Source organism: Danio aesculapii, chromosome 23, assembly GCF_903798145.1.
Source record: "Danio aesculapii chromosome 23, fDanAes4.1, whole genome shotgun sequence".
Classification (NCBI taxonomy): domain Eukaryota; kingdom Metazoa; phylum Chordata; class Actinopteri; order Cypriniformes; family Danionidae; genus Danio; species Danio aesculapii.
In genome coordinates, this window is record NC_079457.1 from 29201569 (window position 1) to 29219509 (window position 17941).

General features: G+C 35.3%; 1 protein-coding gene across 5 annotated transcripts in view; it reads left to right on the forward strand.

Moving 5' to 3' along the window:
- The window catches only part of plxnb1a (plexin b1a), a 159736-nt gene that overhangs the window by 96107 nt on the left and 45688 nt on the right, over positions 1–17941 (forward strand). For all 5 annotated transcript variants that reach the window (XM_056448692.1, XM_056448694.1, XM_056448696.1 and 2 more), the window contains exons 8-14: positions 952–1108; positions 3930–4038; positions 7048–7156; positions 11182–11814; positions 14262–14396; positions 16745–16867; positions 16964–17057. In XM_056448692.1, coding sequence (XP_056304667.1) covers positions 952–1108; positions 3930–4038; positions 7048–7156; positions 11182–11814; positions 14262–14396; positions 16745–16867; positions 16964–17057 — 1360 coding nt within the window. The remainder of the gene's footprint in view (positions 1–951; positions 1109–3929; positions 4039–7047; positions 7157–11181; positions 11815–14261; positions 14397–16744; positions 16868–16963; positions 17058–17941) is intronic.

The window sequence follows — 17941 nt, forward strand, 5'->3', positions numbered from 1 at the left end:
TGTGTGTGTCTATGTCTGTGTCTGTGTGTGGGTGGTCACGTTATATGCGTTTTCAGCATTATAGTGTGGACGGAGGGCTGTTCAGAAATGCTCGGTGAAATGCCATTATTGGACGGAAACGATCCACATCCACACTTACATTTTAAAACTAAGACGTATTAGTGTAAACGGGACCTAAGTGTGTATTTTTCGCGAGCGGGTTTGTAATGGGGCGGAGGATCGCAATGCCGGCTCAGCATCGTGATGTCTATTGGCCATCGCCGATGGATGATGGCATCGTCTGATGACCCAACCCTAATATGTGTGTTTTATTAAATTATATATATTTATGTTCATTAAAATAAAAATGTGGACACTGAACAACATTAGGAATAGAAAGCTAATATGCATTTAAAAGAGGTATTATATAAAATGTTCTATTATTTTATGTTTCTCTTGATTTTTCCTCTATTAATTAAAATGTTATTTAATATTTTTTTCCTAACACATTAATTTGGGTGTACTTATTTTTTTTGGAGGACTTTGTTAATTTGTACTCATTTATGCTAGGTACTGTACATAAATCTATAAAGGTTGATGTATAAAAGATTGAAACATTTTTAATTATGACAGCGTGTGACACAAAAGACATCCAAAGCTGCAAATGATGGAATCAAACGTCTCGTTTCTTTGTGTTGTCAGTTAGCATATGGTTAGCAAGCTACAGTTAGTCTCTAATTAGTCTCAAAGCTAGCAGACGCTACCACTGCAATCCCTAATGGGATAATTCACACATCAGCTTGACGTTTCTGATGCTTAAAAGCTTTTCCCCCAATCACTGTAATTCTCATTGAGCTATTCCCCAGGGCGTGCTTTACTACTAAAATTAACAAAGCTAATCTAATCAAAATTTTTTGTAATGCAGGAGAGTGATTGTGAGACTGACATATCTGTCTGTATGTGTATTTTCAGATTGCTCTGGATGTCCCAGGTTTGCCCAGTCTGTCAGAGGGTGACAGATACTCCTGTTTTTTTGAAGACGCTGAAGCAGCTGCTTTAGTCCAGGGCACAACAGTCACCTGTGACACTCCTGAGGCCCACAGACTTCAGCCTGTACCACAGGGAAATGGTAACACAACACACACATATGTGGTTTACAAGGACTTTCCATAAGCGTAAAGCAGTAAAACCCTAACCCTACTCTAAACTCTATCATCACATGAAACCTGTGGCAAAATTTGAATGTCAAAGACCCCGATAAGTATGATTTTTATGAGTTTTGAATTACAAGGACATAAAACAAGTCCTTGTAAACTACCTTAATAGAGTACAACTACACACACACACACTAGAGCTGCAGGATATTGGAAAAACATTGTGATATTTTGTTATTCTGCAATTTATACAGTATGTTCGTCATTATGCGATATGAATACAATTCCACCAGATGACTTGAATATGTGTGTTTGGAAAGAATTGATCATTTGAGATTGATTTGGGATGATTCTGGAGTAGGAGTGCATCTGCAAAAAATCTAATAAACAATCTATAAAAACACTAAAGAAAAATATACAATTGAAATGAACAGTGTTTAATCGTTTTCCAAGTCTTACAGTATCCAGGAACAGTAATTGAATAATAAACATATAAAAATAATTCAGTTAAATCAATCGTTATTAAAGTTGCAAAGGGTTAAATTTCTTATGCCTGAGTGCATCTCAAAAACACATGCAAATGATAGATTATAATACAAACTTCACATTTCATAGCTTGCAATGTGACTGTTGTGAATGATCGATGCTTAAACGATATATTGTGCAGCCCTAACATACACACACTCACGCACATACTAATGATGTTCGAATAATTTCCTGTGGAGCTTCAAAACTACTTACATTACCTTAAAGATCTTTTATATGAGTAAATGTGTACTTAACATGTACTTACAGTGTACTTACCTTTAAGGTAACTCTGCTTTATAGGGTTAGGTTTAGCAATTTGAGGCATAGTATCTAGTAATAACTTTATGTTTATGTTACAACAATAAGTACATAGCATGTACACGCAACACATTTTGTCTTTATCAATGGATCAAAAAGATTCATCTGTCCTAAAGGTGTTTTCCATCTTTTTCTGAGATATGAAAAAATCTGCAAAATGGAGAAAATAAAAACCCACACGCACAGACTCAAGTTGTGTCTAGAATGGATCTCATTCAATATTAACTATAGTATACAATCAATATCACGTGTCTGAATTTTATTCTAAGGTGATTTTGTGTTCTAATACAGGGATTCTCAACCGGTGGGCCTCGGCGATCCCGCTGGTGGGCCGCGAGATCACTTAAAATGAACTCTCGATATTATACTCTAAGTTTTGGATTTCAATATTAATATGCTATATTAAAATAATCGAAGTACCGTAATGCACTTTCTCCTGTTCTCTGATTGATTACTTCAAACTCTGCGCAAAAACAGCCTCATGCTCGCGTCTCTAGCTAGTACACGTAAGTCTGTTCATTCACAAACTATTCGTGAAGTGAAAGTCTCTCTTTGTGTATATTTGTGTGAACTTATTTAATACATCCGCATCGTTGTCCAAATTAATGTCCTGTGAGTGTTTTATAACGCACGCGTGCCCATACAGGAGGATCTAGTGAGGCTCAGTGGTGTTTATGTAAAATGAACTGGCCGAGCTGTTCACTGTTTCTGTTAGCTAACTCTAAATAATATCCAGCTGCAAACTCAACCGCTATCATATCGACGTGTTTCAACAGATTTAGGGTGTTTTACTATATTTTACAGAAAGAAGTGGTCCCCGAAGTGAAAAAGGTTGAGAATCCCTGTACTAATAGGCTTCAGTGTTTTTTTTTTGTTTGGTTTTTTTTTGAAAAGTGAATGACATACACAATAATGAGCTCACACCTCTTATTGAAAAAATTATGATTATTGCTGATGATAAATACAGATTAGTAACAAAACGATTAGCCCTCCTGTGGAATTTGAATTCTTTTTCTAATATTTCCCTACTCTTTTAGCTAATCAGAAAAAAATCATAGTAATTTCTTAATAATTGCTTTTTATTCCCACCGAACTAAAGGAAATAAGCTTTTCTACATAAGAAAAATATAATACTGTAAAGCAAACTTGGAAAATATTTGAAAAAGAATTTTAAAAATTATGGAGCGCTAATAATTTTGTCTTCGGCGTCACCAAAATATTATGATATTAGAAAACCAATTTAAATGTAAATATTTCAGAGTATTATAACTGAGTGTATTTTTGAGAGAACAGAAAGATTCTACAACTCTGTAGCCTTCTCAAGGTGTCAGCTGGGTCTTAAAAAGTCTTAAATTTCAAAAAGAAAATTTTAGACCTTAAAATTCTTAAATTCGATGAAATATTGTGTTGTAGGTCTTAAATTATTTTAAACAGGTCCTAATTTTGCTTTGTCCATGTAAAGCTACTCAAACAGGCCAACATTTATCCAATCACCAACAAAACATATCAATAAAACCTTATTTTTTATTCATTCATTCATTTTCCTTCGGCTTAGTCCCTTATTACTAATCAGGAAAAGACAACTAAAAACAGTTATATCATTCCTCGTGATAATACCGGGCCATTAGAAAAAAAATCCTTGTTTAACCCTGTAAAAGTCTAAAATTTCATTCTTAATGGTCTTAAAAGGGTCTTAAAAAGTCTTAAATTTGACTTGATGAAACCAGCAGAAACACTGCTTCTGTAATGCTGTAATATCCGGTTTCACTGACCTCCTCCTGCTGGTTTTCCGCACCATTACTCTGTCACGTAGTCCAAATGTTAATGATGTTACATGACCGTTGAAATAAGCTGTGGGTGGTGGGTTAACTATTAAAGTTTTAAGTGACGTGACATTCCATTGCCGTAATGTCCACTTAACGTTTTGACCCTGTCTTCTCCTGTAAACAGATTCGGTGTCTGTCACGCTGTCTCTGCGCTTCGGGGCAGTCACTGTAGCTCTGGCCGACTTCACCTTCTACGACTGCTCTGTGGTGCAGCAACTCTCTGCCAGCATGCCGTAAGTCACATCAATTACACACAAATAATAGCTCAACTACAGTGTGGTTTTTCATTTTTTTCTAATAAAAAAAATCTAATTAAATTCAAACACATTTATGTCATTTCAAACTTAAGACACTTGAACTTTCGGTTACAATTTCTATGAAGATCGTCCTTATAATAAACTATAACTCTATTTATAATTATTTATAACCATGTATCTGTAAAAACAACAAACATTATACTTTATTGTATTTATAGCTACATAATAATAGTAATAATTATAATAGTGTATTAATACTTATTACTTAAAGCCATCAATGATGCATTTATAAAGGTTAGTGACTGTATTATGACCCACAATAAATGTTTATAGTATATTTACTGTATATTTATAAGGCATAGAGGGCTCTTGTCAACAATATAAAACCATTCATTTGTTTGACAGAACAAAATCTCTTACTGTAAATATAACATGACAACATTTTAACATTGCAGACTGCATCGTTATGAATACAATCATGACTGACTAATTAATACTTATAAATCAGTGTATGATGTGATATGAACATGTATATTGAAAAATGAAATGCATCACTATTAAGTATTAATAACACTGCTATAAATGTAGCTAGAACTGTCATTATAATACAGAATAAGGTTTGCTGTGTGTCTTTGTAGATACATTTACAGAATTGTTATGACTGATTATAAATAATTATAAACAGAGACATAATTCATTATAAGCATGAGCTTCATAGAAAGTGTTGCCATAGTTTCTTTGTCAAGAGAAAGTCAATGTGTGGTTTTGGACCCCATTGACCCCCTTACTTTAACTTAACTGCTACAACAACTTACTGATTATAATAAAACAAAAGGGACATTAGGAGTTTATTGTGACAAAAGTGAACACACATGATACTTAGACATGATGCAATTTAAATAAAGTAACAAAAGAAGACTGTATGCATTGTAATGCATTGGGAAATTGTAAAGCATTATACACATGAGCTTTATAAAAAGCATTATTTATTTTAATGCATTAATAATACCATTATAAATTATTATACAGTAATTATAGACTTTGTAGAACATATTGTGCATCATTTTGCAGTAATAACAGCTTTATAAAGCAATATACAGTACATGCAGACTAGAACATATTATGCACCACTGTCCATTAATAACACATTTATAAAGCATTATAGATTGCATAAAGACTTTGTAGAAATTACTATCTATCATATTGCATTAGTTATACCTTTATAAAGCACTACAATTGCCAGCTTTGTTGAGAGTTCTGTGTTCTATAATGCATTATAAATGCCTACACAATGCATTACACATACATGCTTCATAAAAAGTATTGCATTACAAATATCTTTGTAAAGCATTATTCATACAGACTTTTTACTAAGCATTAATCATTATATTAAATTGCTAATACTTTTTTATTTAGGCATTATAATGCATTAAGAATGTCTTTATATAGCCTTATTCATACAGACTTAGTACAAAAGTATTGTGCATTATAAAACATTAAGAATACCTTTAGAAAGCATTATACATACAAGCTTATTGCATTATACATTGTTAAATCAACAATATCGTTATAAAGCATTATACATGTAGACTTTGTAGAACACATTGTGCACCATTTTGCATTAATAACACCTTTATAAAGCATTAAACATTGCATAAAGACATTGTAGAAATTATTATGCATCATATTGCATTAATGACACCTTTATAATGCACTATGCACACAGGCTTGAGCCTTTGTGAGAGTTTTGTGTATTATGATGCATTATGAATGGCTACATAATGCATTATACATACATGCTTCATACAAAGTATTATGTATTGCATTGAATTACAAATACTGCATTATTCATACAGACTTCTCACAGAGGATTATGCATTATATTGAATTACTAATACTTTTATAAACCATTATAAATAGGCTTTGAGAAAGATTTACGCATTATGATGCATTAAGGATACCTTTATAAAGTCTTATTCATACAGACTCCGTACAAAAGTATTATGCATTATAATGCATTAGGAATACCTTTATAAAGCATAATACATACAAGCTTTATAAAAAGCATTATGCATTACATTAAGTCAATAATAATACTGTTATAAAGCATTATATAGTACATAAAGACTTTGTAGATGTATTATGCACCATTTTGCATTAATAACACCTTTATAAAGCATTAAACATTGTTTATAAAGACTTTGTAGAAATTATTATGCATCATATTGCATTAATGACACCTTTATAATGCACTATGCACACGGGCTGGAGGCTTTGTTGAGAGTTTTGTGTATTATAATGCTTTATGAATGTCTACATAATGCATTATACTGTACATACACGCTTCATACATTATTCATACATACTTCTCACAGAGTATTATGCATTATATTGAATTGCTAATACTGTTATAAGCCATTATACATAGGCTTTGTAGAATGTTTTAGTGCATTAAGAATACCTTAAGAAGGCCTTATTCATACAGGCTTCTCATAAAGTATTATAATGCATTAAGAATGCATTTATAACGTATAATACATACAGGCTTCTGTCTTCATAGAAAGGGTTACCAAAATAAGTTTTCACCATCATCACGCCATCATCATCATTATTGGACAGCAGTATTAAAGCATGTGCTGATGTGCGGCTGTCTTGTGTTGAATGTCCCGAAGGCGTGAGAGGGGCAGGGCAGCTGCAGACCTCAGTAACACATCCCTGATGATTTCACAGCTGTTTCCCACATTCCTGCCATCCTCCCTGCAGACAGCCGCTGACGGGACGCCTCCCCCTGATGCTGTTTTCATTTGCCATGTGGGAAAGCTGTGAACTCAGCCCTGTGTTGTTTGATGAGTTTAGGGGAGGCCTGTGTAACTCTAGAGCTAAGCGCTTTTGGATGCAGGGCAGCTCAATGCTCAGAGGAGTGTAGATGGGTTTGATTTGTGCACTTTCGGCCCATTATATGCGGTGTTTTTACTCTGCTTTTAGGTGTAGTGGTTGTGTGAACAGCCGCTGGAAGTGTAACTGGTGTATCCATCAGCATGTGTGCACTCACCGCTCCACGTGTGACAGTGGTGCCATCATCTACAACCAACATGTAAGTTTTGGTTTATATGTGGGAGTTATGTGATTTGCTCTGTGATTATAGTGGAGCCTGTAAGTCTGAGAGGTAAACCGTGTATATTTAGCATATTTTAATTGAAAATGATTAGCTTAATCAATTCCAATATAAGAAAAAGCTTTTAAAGCAAAGTGGTTTTATTGAGGAGCCAAAAAACTGTAACACCAGGCTTCATAAGAAATCTTAAAGGAACACTTTTTTCTTTTTTTCTTTTTTAAATAGTCTAATTTACAACTCCCCTAGAGTTAAACTGGTGTTTTACCATTTTTAATCCAATTTGCTGATCTTCAGGTCTGGTGGGAGCACTTTTAGCTTAGCTTAGCATAAATCATTGAATCGGATTAGACCATTAGCATCTTGCACAAAAAAATTCAAAAAAGCTTGATGGAAAATGAAAAATTCCTATTTTATAGAGTGATATGGCTAGGAACTATACACTACCTGACAAAATTATTGTCGCCTGTCCAGGTTTTAGGAACAACAAATAATTACTTGACTTCTAGTTGATCATTTGGGATCAGAAGTGGCTTATATGAAAAGCAAAGGCCTCTAGATTACACTGATTTAACCAAAATAAAATATGATCATGCCATGATTTTTAATTATTTAATTAGGACAGTAAGGTCTAACTTTGCTTAGACTTAGTCTTGTCCCATAACAGAAATAATGTACATTAAAAAAAACTTTGTCAGATATAACGATTTTGCTTTGATTTGCTTTCAACCTGCAGCTCAATAATCTGTATTGCAGCTACAGTATTATAGTTTAATTGGACTAAGATATGAACTTATATTAGCAGCCATCTCTGAAATTGTACTTTGCTGTTGCTTATTGGAAGACTGTCTGTTTTTGCCTTACCTAACTTCATTTCTTATTGAAGTTTTTTGTCATTAATAACCATCCACAAAGAAGCAAGTTGCCTTTCGTTGATCGGGTTCATCAGCTCCCAGTAGCTCAGTGGTTAGGTGACTCACCTCTTACGCCAAAGACCCGGGTTCTATCCCCGACTCTGACAGGCGAAAAAGAACAAGATGAAGACAACGAAGAAGACCAAGACTGCGACCATGAAGATGAAGATGAAATGAAGATCAAGACCAAGGTGAATATCAAGATGAACATCAAGACAAAGCCGACGACGAAGACCATAAAGACCAAGAAGAAGAAGAGGAAGACTATGAAGATCAAGATGGAGATGACAACGAAGACCATAAAGACCAAGAGGAAGAAGAGGACGACTAAAAAGATCAAGATAAAGATGACGACGAAGACCATAAAGACCAAGAGGAAGAAGAGGAAGTCTAAGAAGACTAAGACCAAGGTGAAGATCAAGACAAAGACGACGACGAAGACCATAAAGACCAAGAGGAAGATGAGGAAGACTAAGACCAAGATGGCTTCCAAGACGAAAAAGATGACGACGACCATAAGGACGAAGATCAAGACCAAGATGACGAAGAAGACCAAGACAAAAAAGATGACGGCCAAGAAGATGAAGATAAAAAACCAAGACCAAGATGATGAAAACCAAGAAAATGATGACCAAGAAGACAAAGACCAAAATGACCACGAAGACAACTAAGAAGAAGATGAAGACTTAGAAGAACAACAATGTGTCAACTGGCAGTACTTTCAGCAGACTTTTCAGCAAGACATGCTTAATAATGTTTATGTCTGGTGACTGGGCTGGCCAATCTTGGAGCATCTTGAAGGCTGAAATATGAGGAGCGCTATTCTGCTGAAGAATTTGTCCTTTCCTGTAGTAATGTAATGGGCAGCACAAATGTCTTGATATCTCAGGCTGTTGATGTTGCCATTCACTCTGCAGATCTCTCGCACACCACCCATACTAAATGTAACCCCAAACCATGATTTTTCCTTAACCAAGCTTGATTTCTATGAGAAGCTTGGGTTTGTTGTGTGCAATAGGTCTTATGCAGTCTTTGTGATGATTGAGATGCAGTTCAACAGATGATTCATCTGAAAAATCTACCTTCTGCCACTTTTCCAAATGATCAACAAATAATAACTTCTATCAAGTTATTATTTGTTGCTCTTACAACTAGGTTTGATGACAAGATTTTGTCAGGTAGTGGACTCTCATTCCAGTGTAATACAAGGAACTTTGTTGCCGTAACATGGCTGCAGCAGGTGCAATGATATCATGCAGGGCCTGAAAATCTTGCAACCATGAAGACGTTTGTGAGAGACATTTTAGAAGTATTTTCTTAGAACACATTGTAACTACAAAAGACTAAAGTTTTAAATAGGAAATTTATCGAAACTCTTGGCCCAATTTTAAGTGAGATGCTTATGGTCTAATCTGATTTAATGACTTATGCTAAGCTAAGCTAGAAGTGCTCCTGTCAGACCCGAAGATAAGCTGAATGGATTCAAAAATGATTACATTTGACTGTTAATCTCTAGAGGACTTTTTAAATAAGCCTATTCTTTGAAGGGCACCTATTTTATCCCTTTTTTCAAGATTTAATATAAGTCTCTAGAATGTGTCTGTAAAGTTTTACTACAAAATGCCCACCAGATTATTTATTATACCTTTTTAAATCTTTTAGCTCTTATAACATTGTAGCTGTTTTTGTTGCCTGTGCCTTTAATGCAAATGAGCTGGTTCTTCCCGCCCACCGTTCCCACATGCAGAGCCACAGGGATCTGTTTGTATTGCTCTAAAGCGTGTAGCCTTCACGTAGATAAACAGCACAGTGACAGACAAGATTTGAAGCAGATCTCCCTTACTACAGTAAGAACTTTCCCAACTATTATTTGATTTATCTGTTGTGGAGTTAATTCAAGCTGTTCAGCAACGAAGAGACACACACACACACACACACACACTTGTTTAGCTTTGCACTGTTTTTGCACGGCAAATGTGACAGGATATACGTTAATATCCACTGCTGTATGGACATCCGTTATGTTAATGTACAAAATAAACCTGATTTAACTTCATTAACCGCGTCCTCTTTTATAATTGTAATGAAACTATGCGGCTGTGGTGATGAATTACAGCGGTTTTACTGTATTACAAACATGCACTGTTTTATAAACGTTTTAAACTTGTAAAACTCAATTGTAATTGATGATTATTGATGATCACAGAGAGATGAACAGACCTTTCAATCCCAGTTGCTTTGCGCACGTTCTGTCTTGTGGATATGATTATAAGCATTACTACGGAGAGATGTTAAAACGCGTCTTTCAATCAGTTTGGTGGGCGGGGAAACCACGATCCTACGTCACGTTGCAGTGCGCCTCAAAATGGCACAGATTTGGATCCTATTTTAACATCAGGAAATTAAAAAAAGAGACTTATTGTGTGTGGACACACTATACCTACACACAGTTCTGTTGTTCCTTCACACTTCACAAAATATATTATTACTCAAATAAAATCTCAGCTTTTTAGATGTCATGTGCTGTGTGCCATGGAGGTCATGTGACAAAACCTACCAATTCAGTAAATTCTGACAGAGTTGAAGTATTAATTTTTTATAAAAAAATTAATTAATGAAGACCTTCAGCTTTTTATATTGTTGTTTTAGTGTGTATTTAATTATTTACATGTATTTTTCCTAAATTATTTAATCAGCATAAGGGTGTGTACAAAAGATTTTAAAAATGTAAATGTTCGATTTGCTTTATGCACTAGTGAACAAGAATGGTTGTTTTGTCTTTGCATAAAAACCCCTGCGTTTCTACATTTAATTGTTATGTTTAAAAGGTAATATAAAGGTAATGGAAGTATTAAATGAGCAATTTCTAGTGTTGCTTCAGACTTCCAGCTCCAACTGCATGCTTTTTCAATTTCTTTGGCTTTCAAGTAACAATTTTTTGGTTCAAATGAATGTAACACCTGCTTGTTTGTTTCTTGATTTTTGCTTAGCGTCATTGTCTATTATTTAGCATTTTGTATTTAAGTTATTTCAGTTGCCATTTATTTCATTTCTCCCCTTCATTTTTTTCTGTTGTCCTGTGTTTGTCTCAAGTTTACCTTCCCTACGTCTGCTCCTCAAACAATAAAAGACTCGTACACATATACCACCTCCACACCCACCACCACCACCACCAGCACAACAACAGTCCTCTCCACCACTGAAGCTGGCATTACGACTGAAGCAATTATAATGACGACCACTCCAGAGCCCACCGTCGCTCCCACTACACCACTGGAAACCACAACCCCAATCAACAATCCGCCCACAACCCCCAACCATGCTACAACCAGCGCCACTCCACTGCCCACCGACACCATCACAGAGGCCACAACCCTCTCGCAGAATGCCTCTCAGGTGGAGGAGAGCATCCAGGTAGGTTTGCTGTCGACCCCGACCTTGCAATACCATGAAGAGCTTGTGAGACACTCGACGCCTGAAGTGACGCTTCCCGCATTGAGAGCTGGCGAAGTGGTGACGATGGGGCCATTAAGTGAAGTTCTGCCATCTGAAGTGGCCACCCTATCACAGACGGAGATGAACGTGGATGCCCTTTTAGAGACGGGACTACCAGTGTCGTCCGCTAGCGCCCCCTCTGGCGATGGCGAGGCAGGCCCGGATTCAGCCGATTTCGCTCTCGCTCCAGATACTGACTACCAGTCCGACTCGGATGACCTTTTGATGATGGTGAGTGTGGCTCCTGGGGGCCAACGCTGCTCGCTTGTTTGCGCTGCAGAAGCTGGAGGTTGAACGTACCTTTAGAGGGAGTTTATATGGATGAATGATGGGATGTTTAATTGGACTGATGAAAGCGGTAGTGATTCAAGCTTAATTGTGCGTTTGAGGCATTTAACGACTCAGGAATGTTCTGGGATGAGAATGTTGATTTGCGCAGAAATTCATTTAGATTTCTCATTCAGTTTGTAAAAGAAAAAACTAGAATTTGCTTTACACTGTTAAAAAACACTCGCTTCCACATAATTCCTTCATGTTGTCCCAACAATAAATCGATTAAGTGAACTTTATCATTTCACAAACTTAGGTGGATTGAACATAAAACTTGATAATTAAATTTAACATTTTAAAATTAAAATGTCACAAAAAAAAACTTAAGAATTGTGAAAAAACCTTACTTTAAATAAGTAGTTTGAACAAGCAGCAAATCATTTTTTTGTGTAGTATTTGAGTAGAGTAATGGTCTTTTGAGACATTGTGTATACAAAAAAAACTTTTTTCTTTAATTTACATGTTGTTCCAAAGCTATTTGACTTTTTTGTTCTCCTGAACTTTAGAAAAGCATGTTTTGGGGGAAGTTTTAGTGTCTTGAGTCAACCAAAAGAGTTAAAAAAAGATTTTTCAGAGAATTTTCTTTTGTGATACATTAAAGAAAGTCACACTTAAGTTTGGAACAACATGAAGAATAGTAATTGATGACAGTGTTTATTTTTGTTTGATTTATCTCTTTAAATAGGGTTCATTTAGCATTTTCAGCATATCTGTATATGTATGTGAATTATCTATTTAATTTAAATGCAGGAGTCAATTCCAGGTGTGAAAATCCTATTTATCAACCTGGTAATTGATAGTACACTCTAAAAAAACATAGCTTGTCATAACCTCATTTGGATCAAATATGGACAAACAACATTTTGATAATTTTCAATTAAATTTAAATTACACTTTAAAAACCAAAGGCTGGATTTGTCTATATTTGACCCAAAATTGGTTTAAAAGCAAATCAAACCAAACCCCAAAGTGTATGTTGTTGTTTTTTTTTTTTTGAAGAGTTCAATTAACATTTTTGTCAGCGTACTTTTTATTTAAATTCAGTTTAAATACAATGTATTTTTATTCATATAATTTATGCATAAGTCCATAAGTCAGTTATGGAAGAAAAAAAATTGATAATATTGTAATAGATAGTATATGGCCTATACATGTAAACTTTAAGGGCTCTATTTTAACCATCTAAGCACAAAGTCTAAATCACAGGGCACGAAAGCAATAAGGGCGTGTCTTAATCCAGTTTTACTATTTTAAGGACTGAAAATATCCTGGCGCGTGGTCTAGCAGGGTTGAGCTTATTCTCTAAATGAGTTATGGGTGTGTTTTGAGCACAACATGCATTAAACCAATTAGAGTCGCATCTCACATTCTCTTTAAGAGCCAGTTGCGTCTCGCCGTGGCACATTCCCTATTTACATGGCGGATTTTGTAAGTGGAAAAACTGAATGCTTTACCAGCAAGAAAACCACATTAAACAGACCATCTGCACCGCCAGGATAAAGAACGAGCCTTCTCCATTTGGCCTCTTTACTTTAATTTTACTCTTTACTTCACTCTTTTACTTTCATGGAGTAAGGAAATGGTGGAAACTCGCTCTACTGAAGACTTCCATCAGCCTACATATTTAATTTAGTTTGTTAAGCACAAAGATTTGTTTTAAAGCTATTTTTAAATTCAGTTATAATTTCCAGCAAACAAATAAATGAACAATAATAAAGAAGTGTGGTCAAAAAAATGAGTTATATCCAAACCTTCCCTATATAATGATGCATAGTTCCTCAAAATAGCAATGTGCCAGCAGTGCACCTTGACACACCTCCTTTTTAGACCAGCACACAAATGAGTCCACAAAGTGCCACAAATTTAAGTTTTGCAAAATTTTAATAAATAAATTTAAACAATGTGGCACAAAACATGATAATTACAGTAGCACTGGTGTGAAAATAGCAACAAATCACGCCAAACATGACTTGCACCTTGTTGTGAGTGTATGTTAGGGCCCTAAAATGCGTTTCAAAGTGCTGAAAATTTTGCTGAAATTTTGAAAGGTCTGTGTAGTTATCCTCTTTATTCTATGGGCATAATGGAGTACTTGAAAACACAAAGTAAGAAAAAGCAATCTATTAATCCCAGAGCATTTCTTTAGTCATTAAATTTGCTTCACGTGGCTTTTCCCCCTTGTTATTTGTCCATTTTTGTGTTCCTCAAATCTGTCTAACACACTCACTCCTGTTGTCTTGTCATTCTGCTCATCACGCATGTTACTTAATATAGCAGAGGTTGAGTCTGCACCGTTCAGAGCAGTGGTGTGTGTAATACAGTATTTGTCCATCTGTATGTGTGATCAGGAGGAGGAGAGTTTACTGGTGAGCCGAGGCTCTCAGGCCTGTCCATGTGTGGAGAGGATTCAGGGCAGTTCGCTCTTACCTGTCAATGTTGAAAGAAAGATCACGCTGCTGGGACGCAACTTACACCTCTATCAGGTAACACAGCATCTGTTAGAGCCTGTTAGGACTTGATAGTTTAGCAGATACAGACTGTTAGTATAATGTCTGGTTATGCTCACTTAGACAACAAGGGGCTGATTGACTGGCTTATTTAACCAACTGTGGTTTCTTAACGGAAGGAAAAATCTGAAAGAAATTGTCTCATAATGACGAATTATCATATAATGCAGAAACAATGTAGAGGCAGTGTAGAAACATGCTCAAACAATGGTACCATTGTCTGAGGGAGTCATTGTAAATTAGTAGAACACAGTGATTTGATGCTGTAACCAAGTGTAACCTTTAGTCCGATCATCTTGTAGACTTTGTTTAAAGTGTCATCCAGACAGTATCTATGAGGACATAAGAAAATATCACCAAAAAACACCTTCTGTCAATGAGGTTTGAGGAAATTGAGCATCTACAGCACAGGTGTTAAGCACAGTTCCTGGAGGGCCAGAGCCTACACAGTTAGTTCCAACTCTAATTACCCCTGATCTACAGTATAGGAATAGATTAAAGTGGGTAGTTCACCCAAAAATAAAAAATTCTGTGAATAATTAGTTACTCACCCTCATGTTGATCCCATCTCCTGACTCCTTTGTTTGTCTTCAGATAACAAATGAAGATATTTTAGATTAAATCTAAAGCTCCCTCATCCTCCATAGATAGCAATTGTCCTGAGATGTTCAAAGTACAGACAAGGAGTCAAAAACATTGTCAAAACCTTCCATGTGTCTTCAGTGGTTCAACTGTAATCATACAAAGCTTCAAGAGCATCTTTACGTGCCAAAAAGGTACATCATCTGGTACTATTTGTACCAGATGATGGAACTCTTCCTTCTGACAGTCTTTGCCTCGTGGAACGCTGCTGTCAGACAGATCATGTTATTTATAGATTTTTTAGTGAGCTAGTGGTAGATTTATGCACTAATCTTTTGCCCAGTGTTAAAAATCAAATTGGTTACACTGTCTAGTTCAGTAAATATCAGAAATTAAGAACTTTAGAATTTTCAAAACTGTAACTGGATTATTTGTTAAATATAACATTTAGTAAAAATGTACTAATAGAATAGAAGTTTTATACAACTTTTTAATTGTCAGTTTAGGTCACTTACATAAATACTTGTTAAAAAGTAGGAATTATTTTCAGAGAAGAAAAAAAAATCAAAGAGCGTACTAACCCCAAACTTTCTCTTGCCGTTTACATTACATTATTTTATTTTTTTTAAAGAAAACTTTTCTGTTCGGCGGCATTTATTAATAGAAAAAAAAATTATAATATTATTATAAAATATTCAATAACTGCTTTCTTATTGTATGTAGTTTAAAATGAAACTATTACTACAGTCAATATTGCTTTTATTACTAATACCATTAATAATAATGATAATAATAATAATAATAATAATAATAATAATAATAATAATAATAATAATAATGATAATAATAATAATAATAATAATAATAATAATGAAATAATTAATATTACAGTGATTTCTGAAGGATCATGTCTTCTTAAGACTGGAATAATGACGCTGAAAATTCATCATTAAATCACTGAAATAAATTATTCAATTAAATTATAAACTACTTTTGAACAGTTATTTTATAGTGCAAAACCATTTTACAATTTGTTCTGTATTTGTGATGAAATAAATGCAGCCTTGGTGAGCAGGTGAAGATTATTTTAAAACATTTAAAAATCGTACTGACCCCAAACGTTTGACCGGTAGTGTACTTTATATTATGCATGTTATTATTAATATTAAGTAAGGAATAATCAATAGATCACTGTGTTTTAAAAGATTTTAAATATACTATACAGAGGCAAACAAACACCCACCTGGCAAGTCGAATACCCAACTTATTCTGTGCCAAGATTTGCCAAAATATAGACAAGTTAAAACTACTAATTCTCTTGACAGTGCAATAATTAACCAAATTTTATGAATGCTAGATCTCCTCGCTTTGAATCAATCACAGTCAGACACAGAGGGAGTGTGAGCGCAATCATGTGTTTTCATTTAAATGACACAGGGATATCTAATAGCTCATAGTAACACATGTAAGCTAACTCTCAATTTTTGAGCATATTTGAGAGTTGTATGATCGGCTCCCTAGTGAAGCACACATCCATGTCATCGAGATTAGACAGAGGAAGGAGGCTGTTATTGAGTTACTGTGGTTACTACTGGTTATGATTATTACTCAAACTGTGATCAAAACTGACTAGAACTACCTGTGCATAAAATGATTTGTACCCTCTAGCCAATCAGAATCAAGAATTTCAACTGATTATGATTTGTAGAGCATTAAATATTTGTGTATCTTTTTTTTTCAAGGACAAAGAACTTGACTACCAGTGTGTGTTGGTGATCGAGGGCCGATCGGTGGTGGTGGATGCGTTTGTGGAGGGGGATGATACTCAGGCGTCTCTGTTCTTCATCACCTGCCAGCTGCACCAGGTCTGCTAGCACAACAAATTGAGCTAAAACCCAAATATTGACTAAAAGTGGTCAGCAGTAGCTTAAATAAACTATATTTGCATTTCGGTTTCAAAGTACTCATACTCTGCTGCTGTGGAGGAATATGAGAGCCTGATCTCCGTCAGAAGGAGGGACTCCTTCAAGATAGATTACCCAGAAGACCTGCATGGTACAGTAGCCAATAATCTCTAACTTTTAGCTGTTTCAGTGTGCTGTGTTCTATGGACCTATTAAAACCTATTATTAAAGGGGTGGTCCACAGTGTATTTTAAGGCTTGGTTGTGTTTATAAGATGCAAAGCAATGTGTGCTCATTCTTCACTTGTAGAAAATCACGTTATTTTTTCATATATCTTAATTTGATTATATACAGCTACTTAGCTAACATGTAAACGACATATTTCCTTGTTCCACCGAAACGCCGGCCTCAAGAGACTCTGATTGGTCAGCTAATATAATTTGCTGTGATTTGCAGATCAGCTCCACATCACCAGGAAAAGCGACACACGCCTTCAAGCACACGCTGTGTAAACAGTCAGTCAAAGTAGCTGTTAGCTGTATCCATTTGAGGACACAGCTCTCTAAAATAAAATCTGACAAGTGTCTTTCACATATATTCGGAATAAGCATGTGTAAGTATTTGTTATTTGAAATGTAGAACGCAGGGAAAGCGTCGGCATAGAGAGACACTGCAGCGCTAGTGAAGATTGTGGGTGTTTACAGCAGTCTGATAGAAAAATATGAATTTGTAGCTAAATTGTTAGCGGTGCCAAACAGCATTTCCTGTTGTTTACATCTTTGTGTACATCTTCACCACAACATACTGTTAATGCTAGAAACTGCATGTAATTGATACATTTTTACAAATAAAAATTCTTACAGGTTGTGACTCCCAATCCACAGCTTCATCGGTTGGAGGAGTTTTTAGCCGAATCCAGCACTGAACTTTCAGAGAGTCTGGAAGCTGTCCTTTGTCTAAGGCTAGCTATATATTTTTATAATTCTCTGGAACATAAATAAAATTAAATTGTAAGCACTTCTCTCTTTGTGTAGT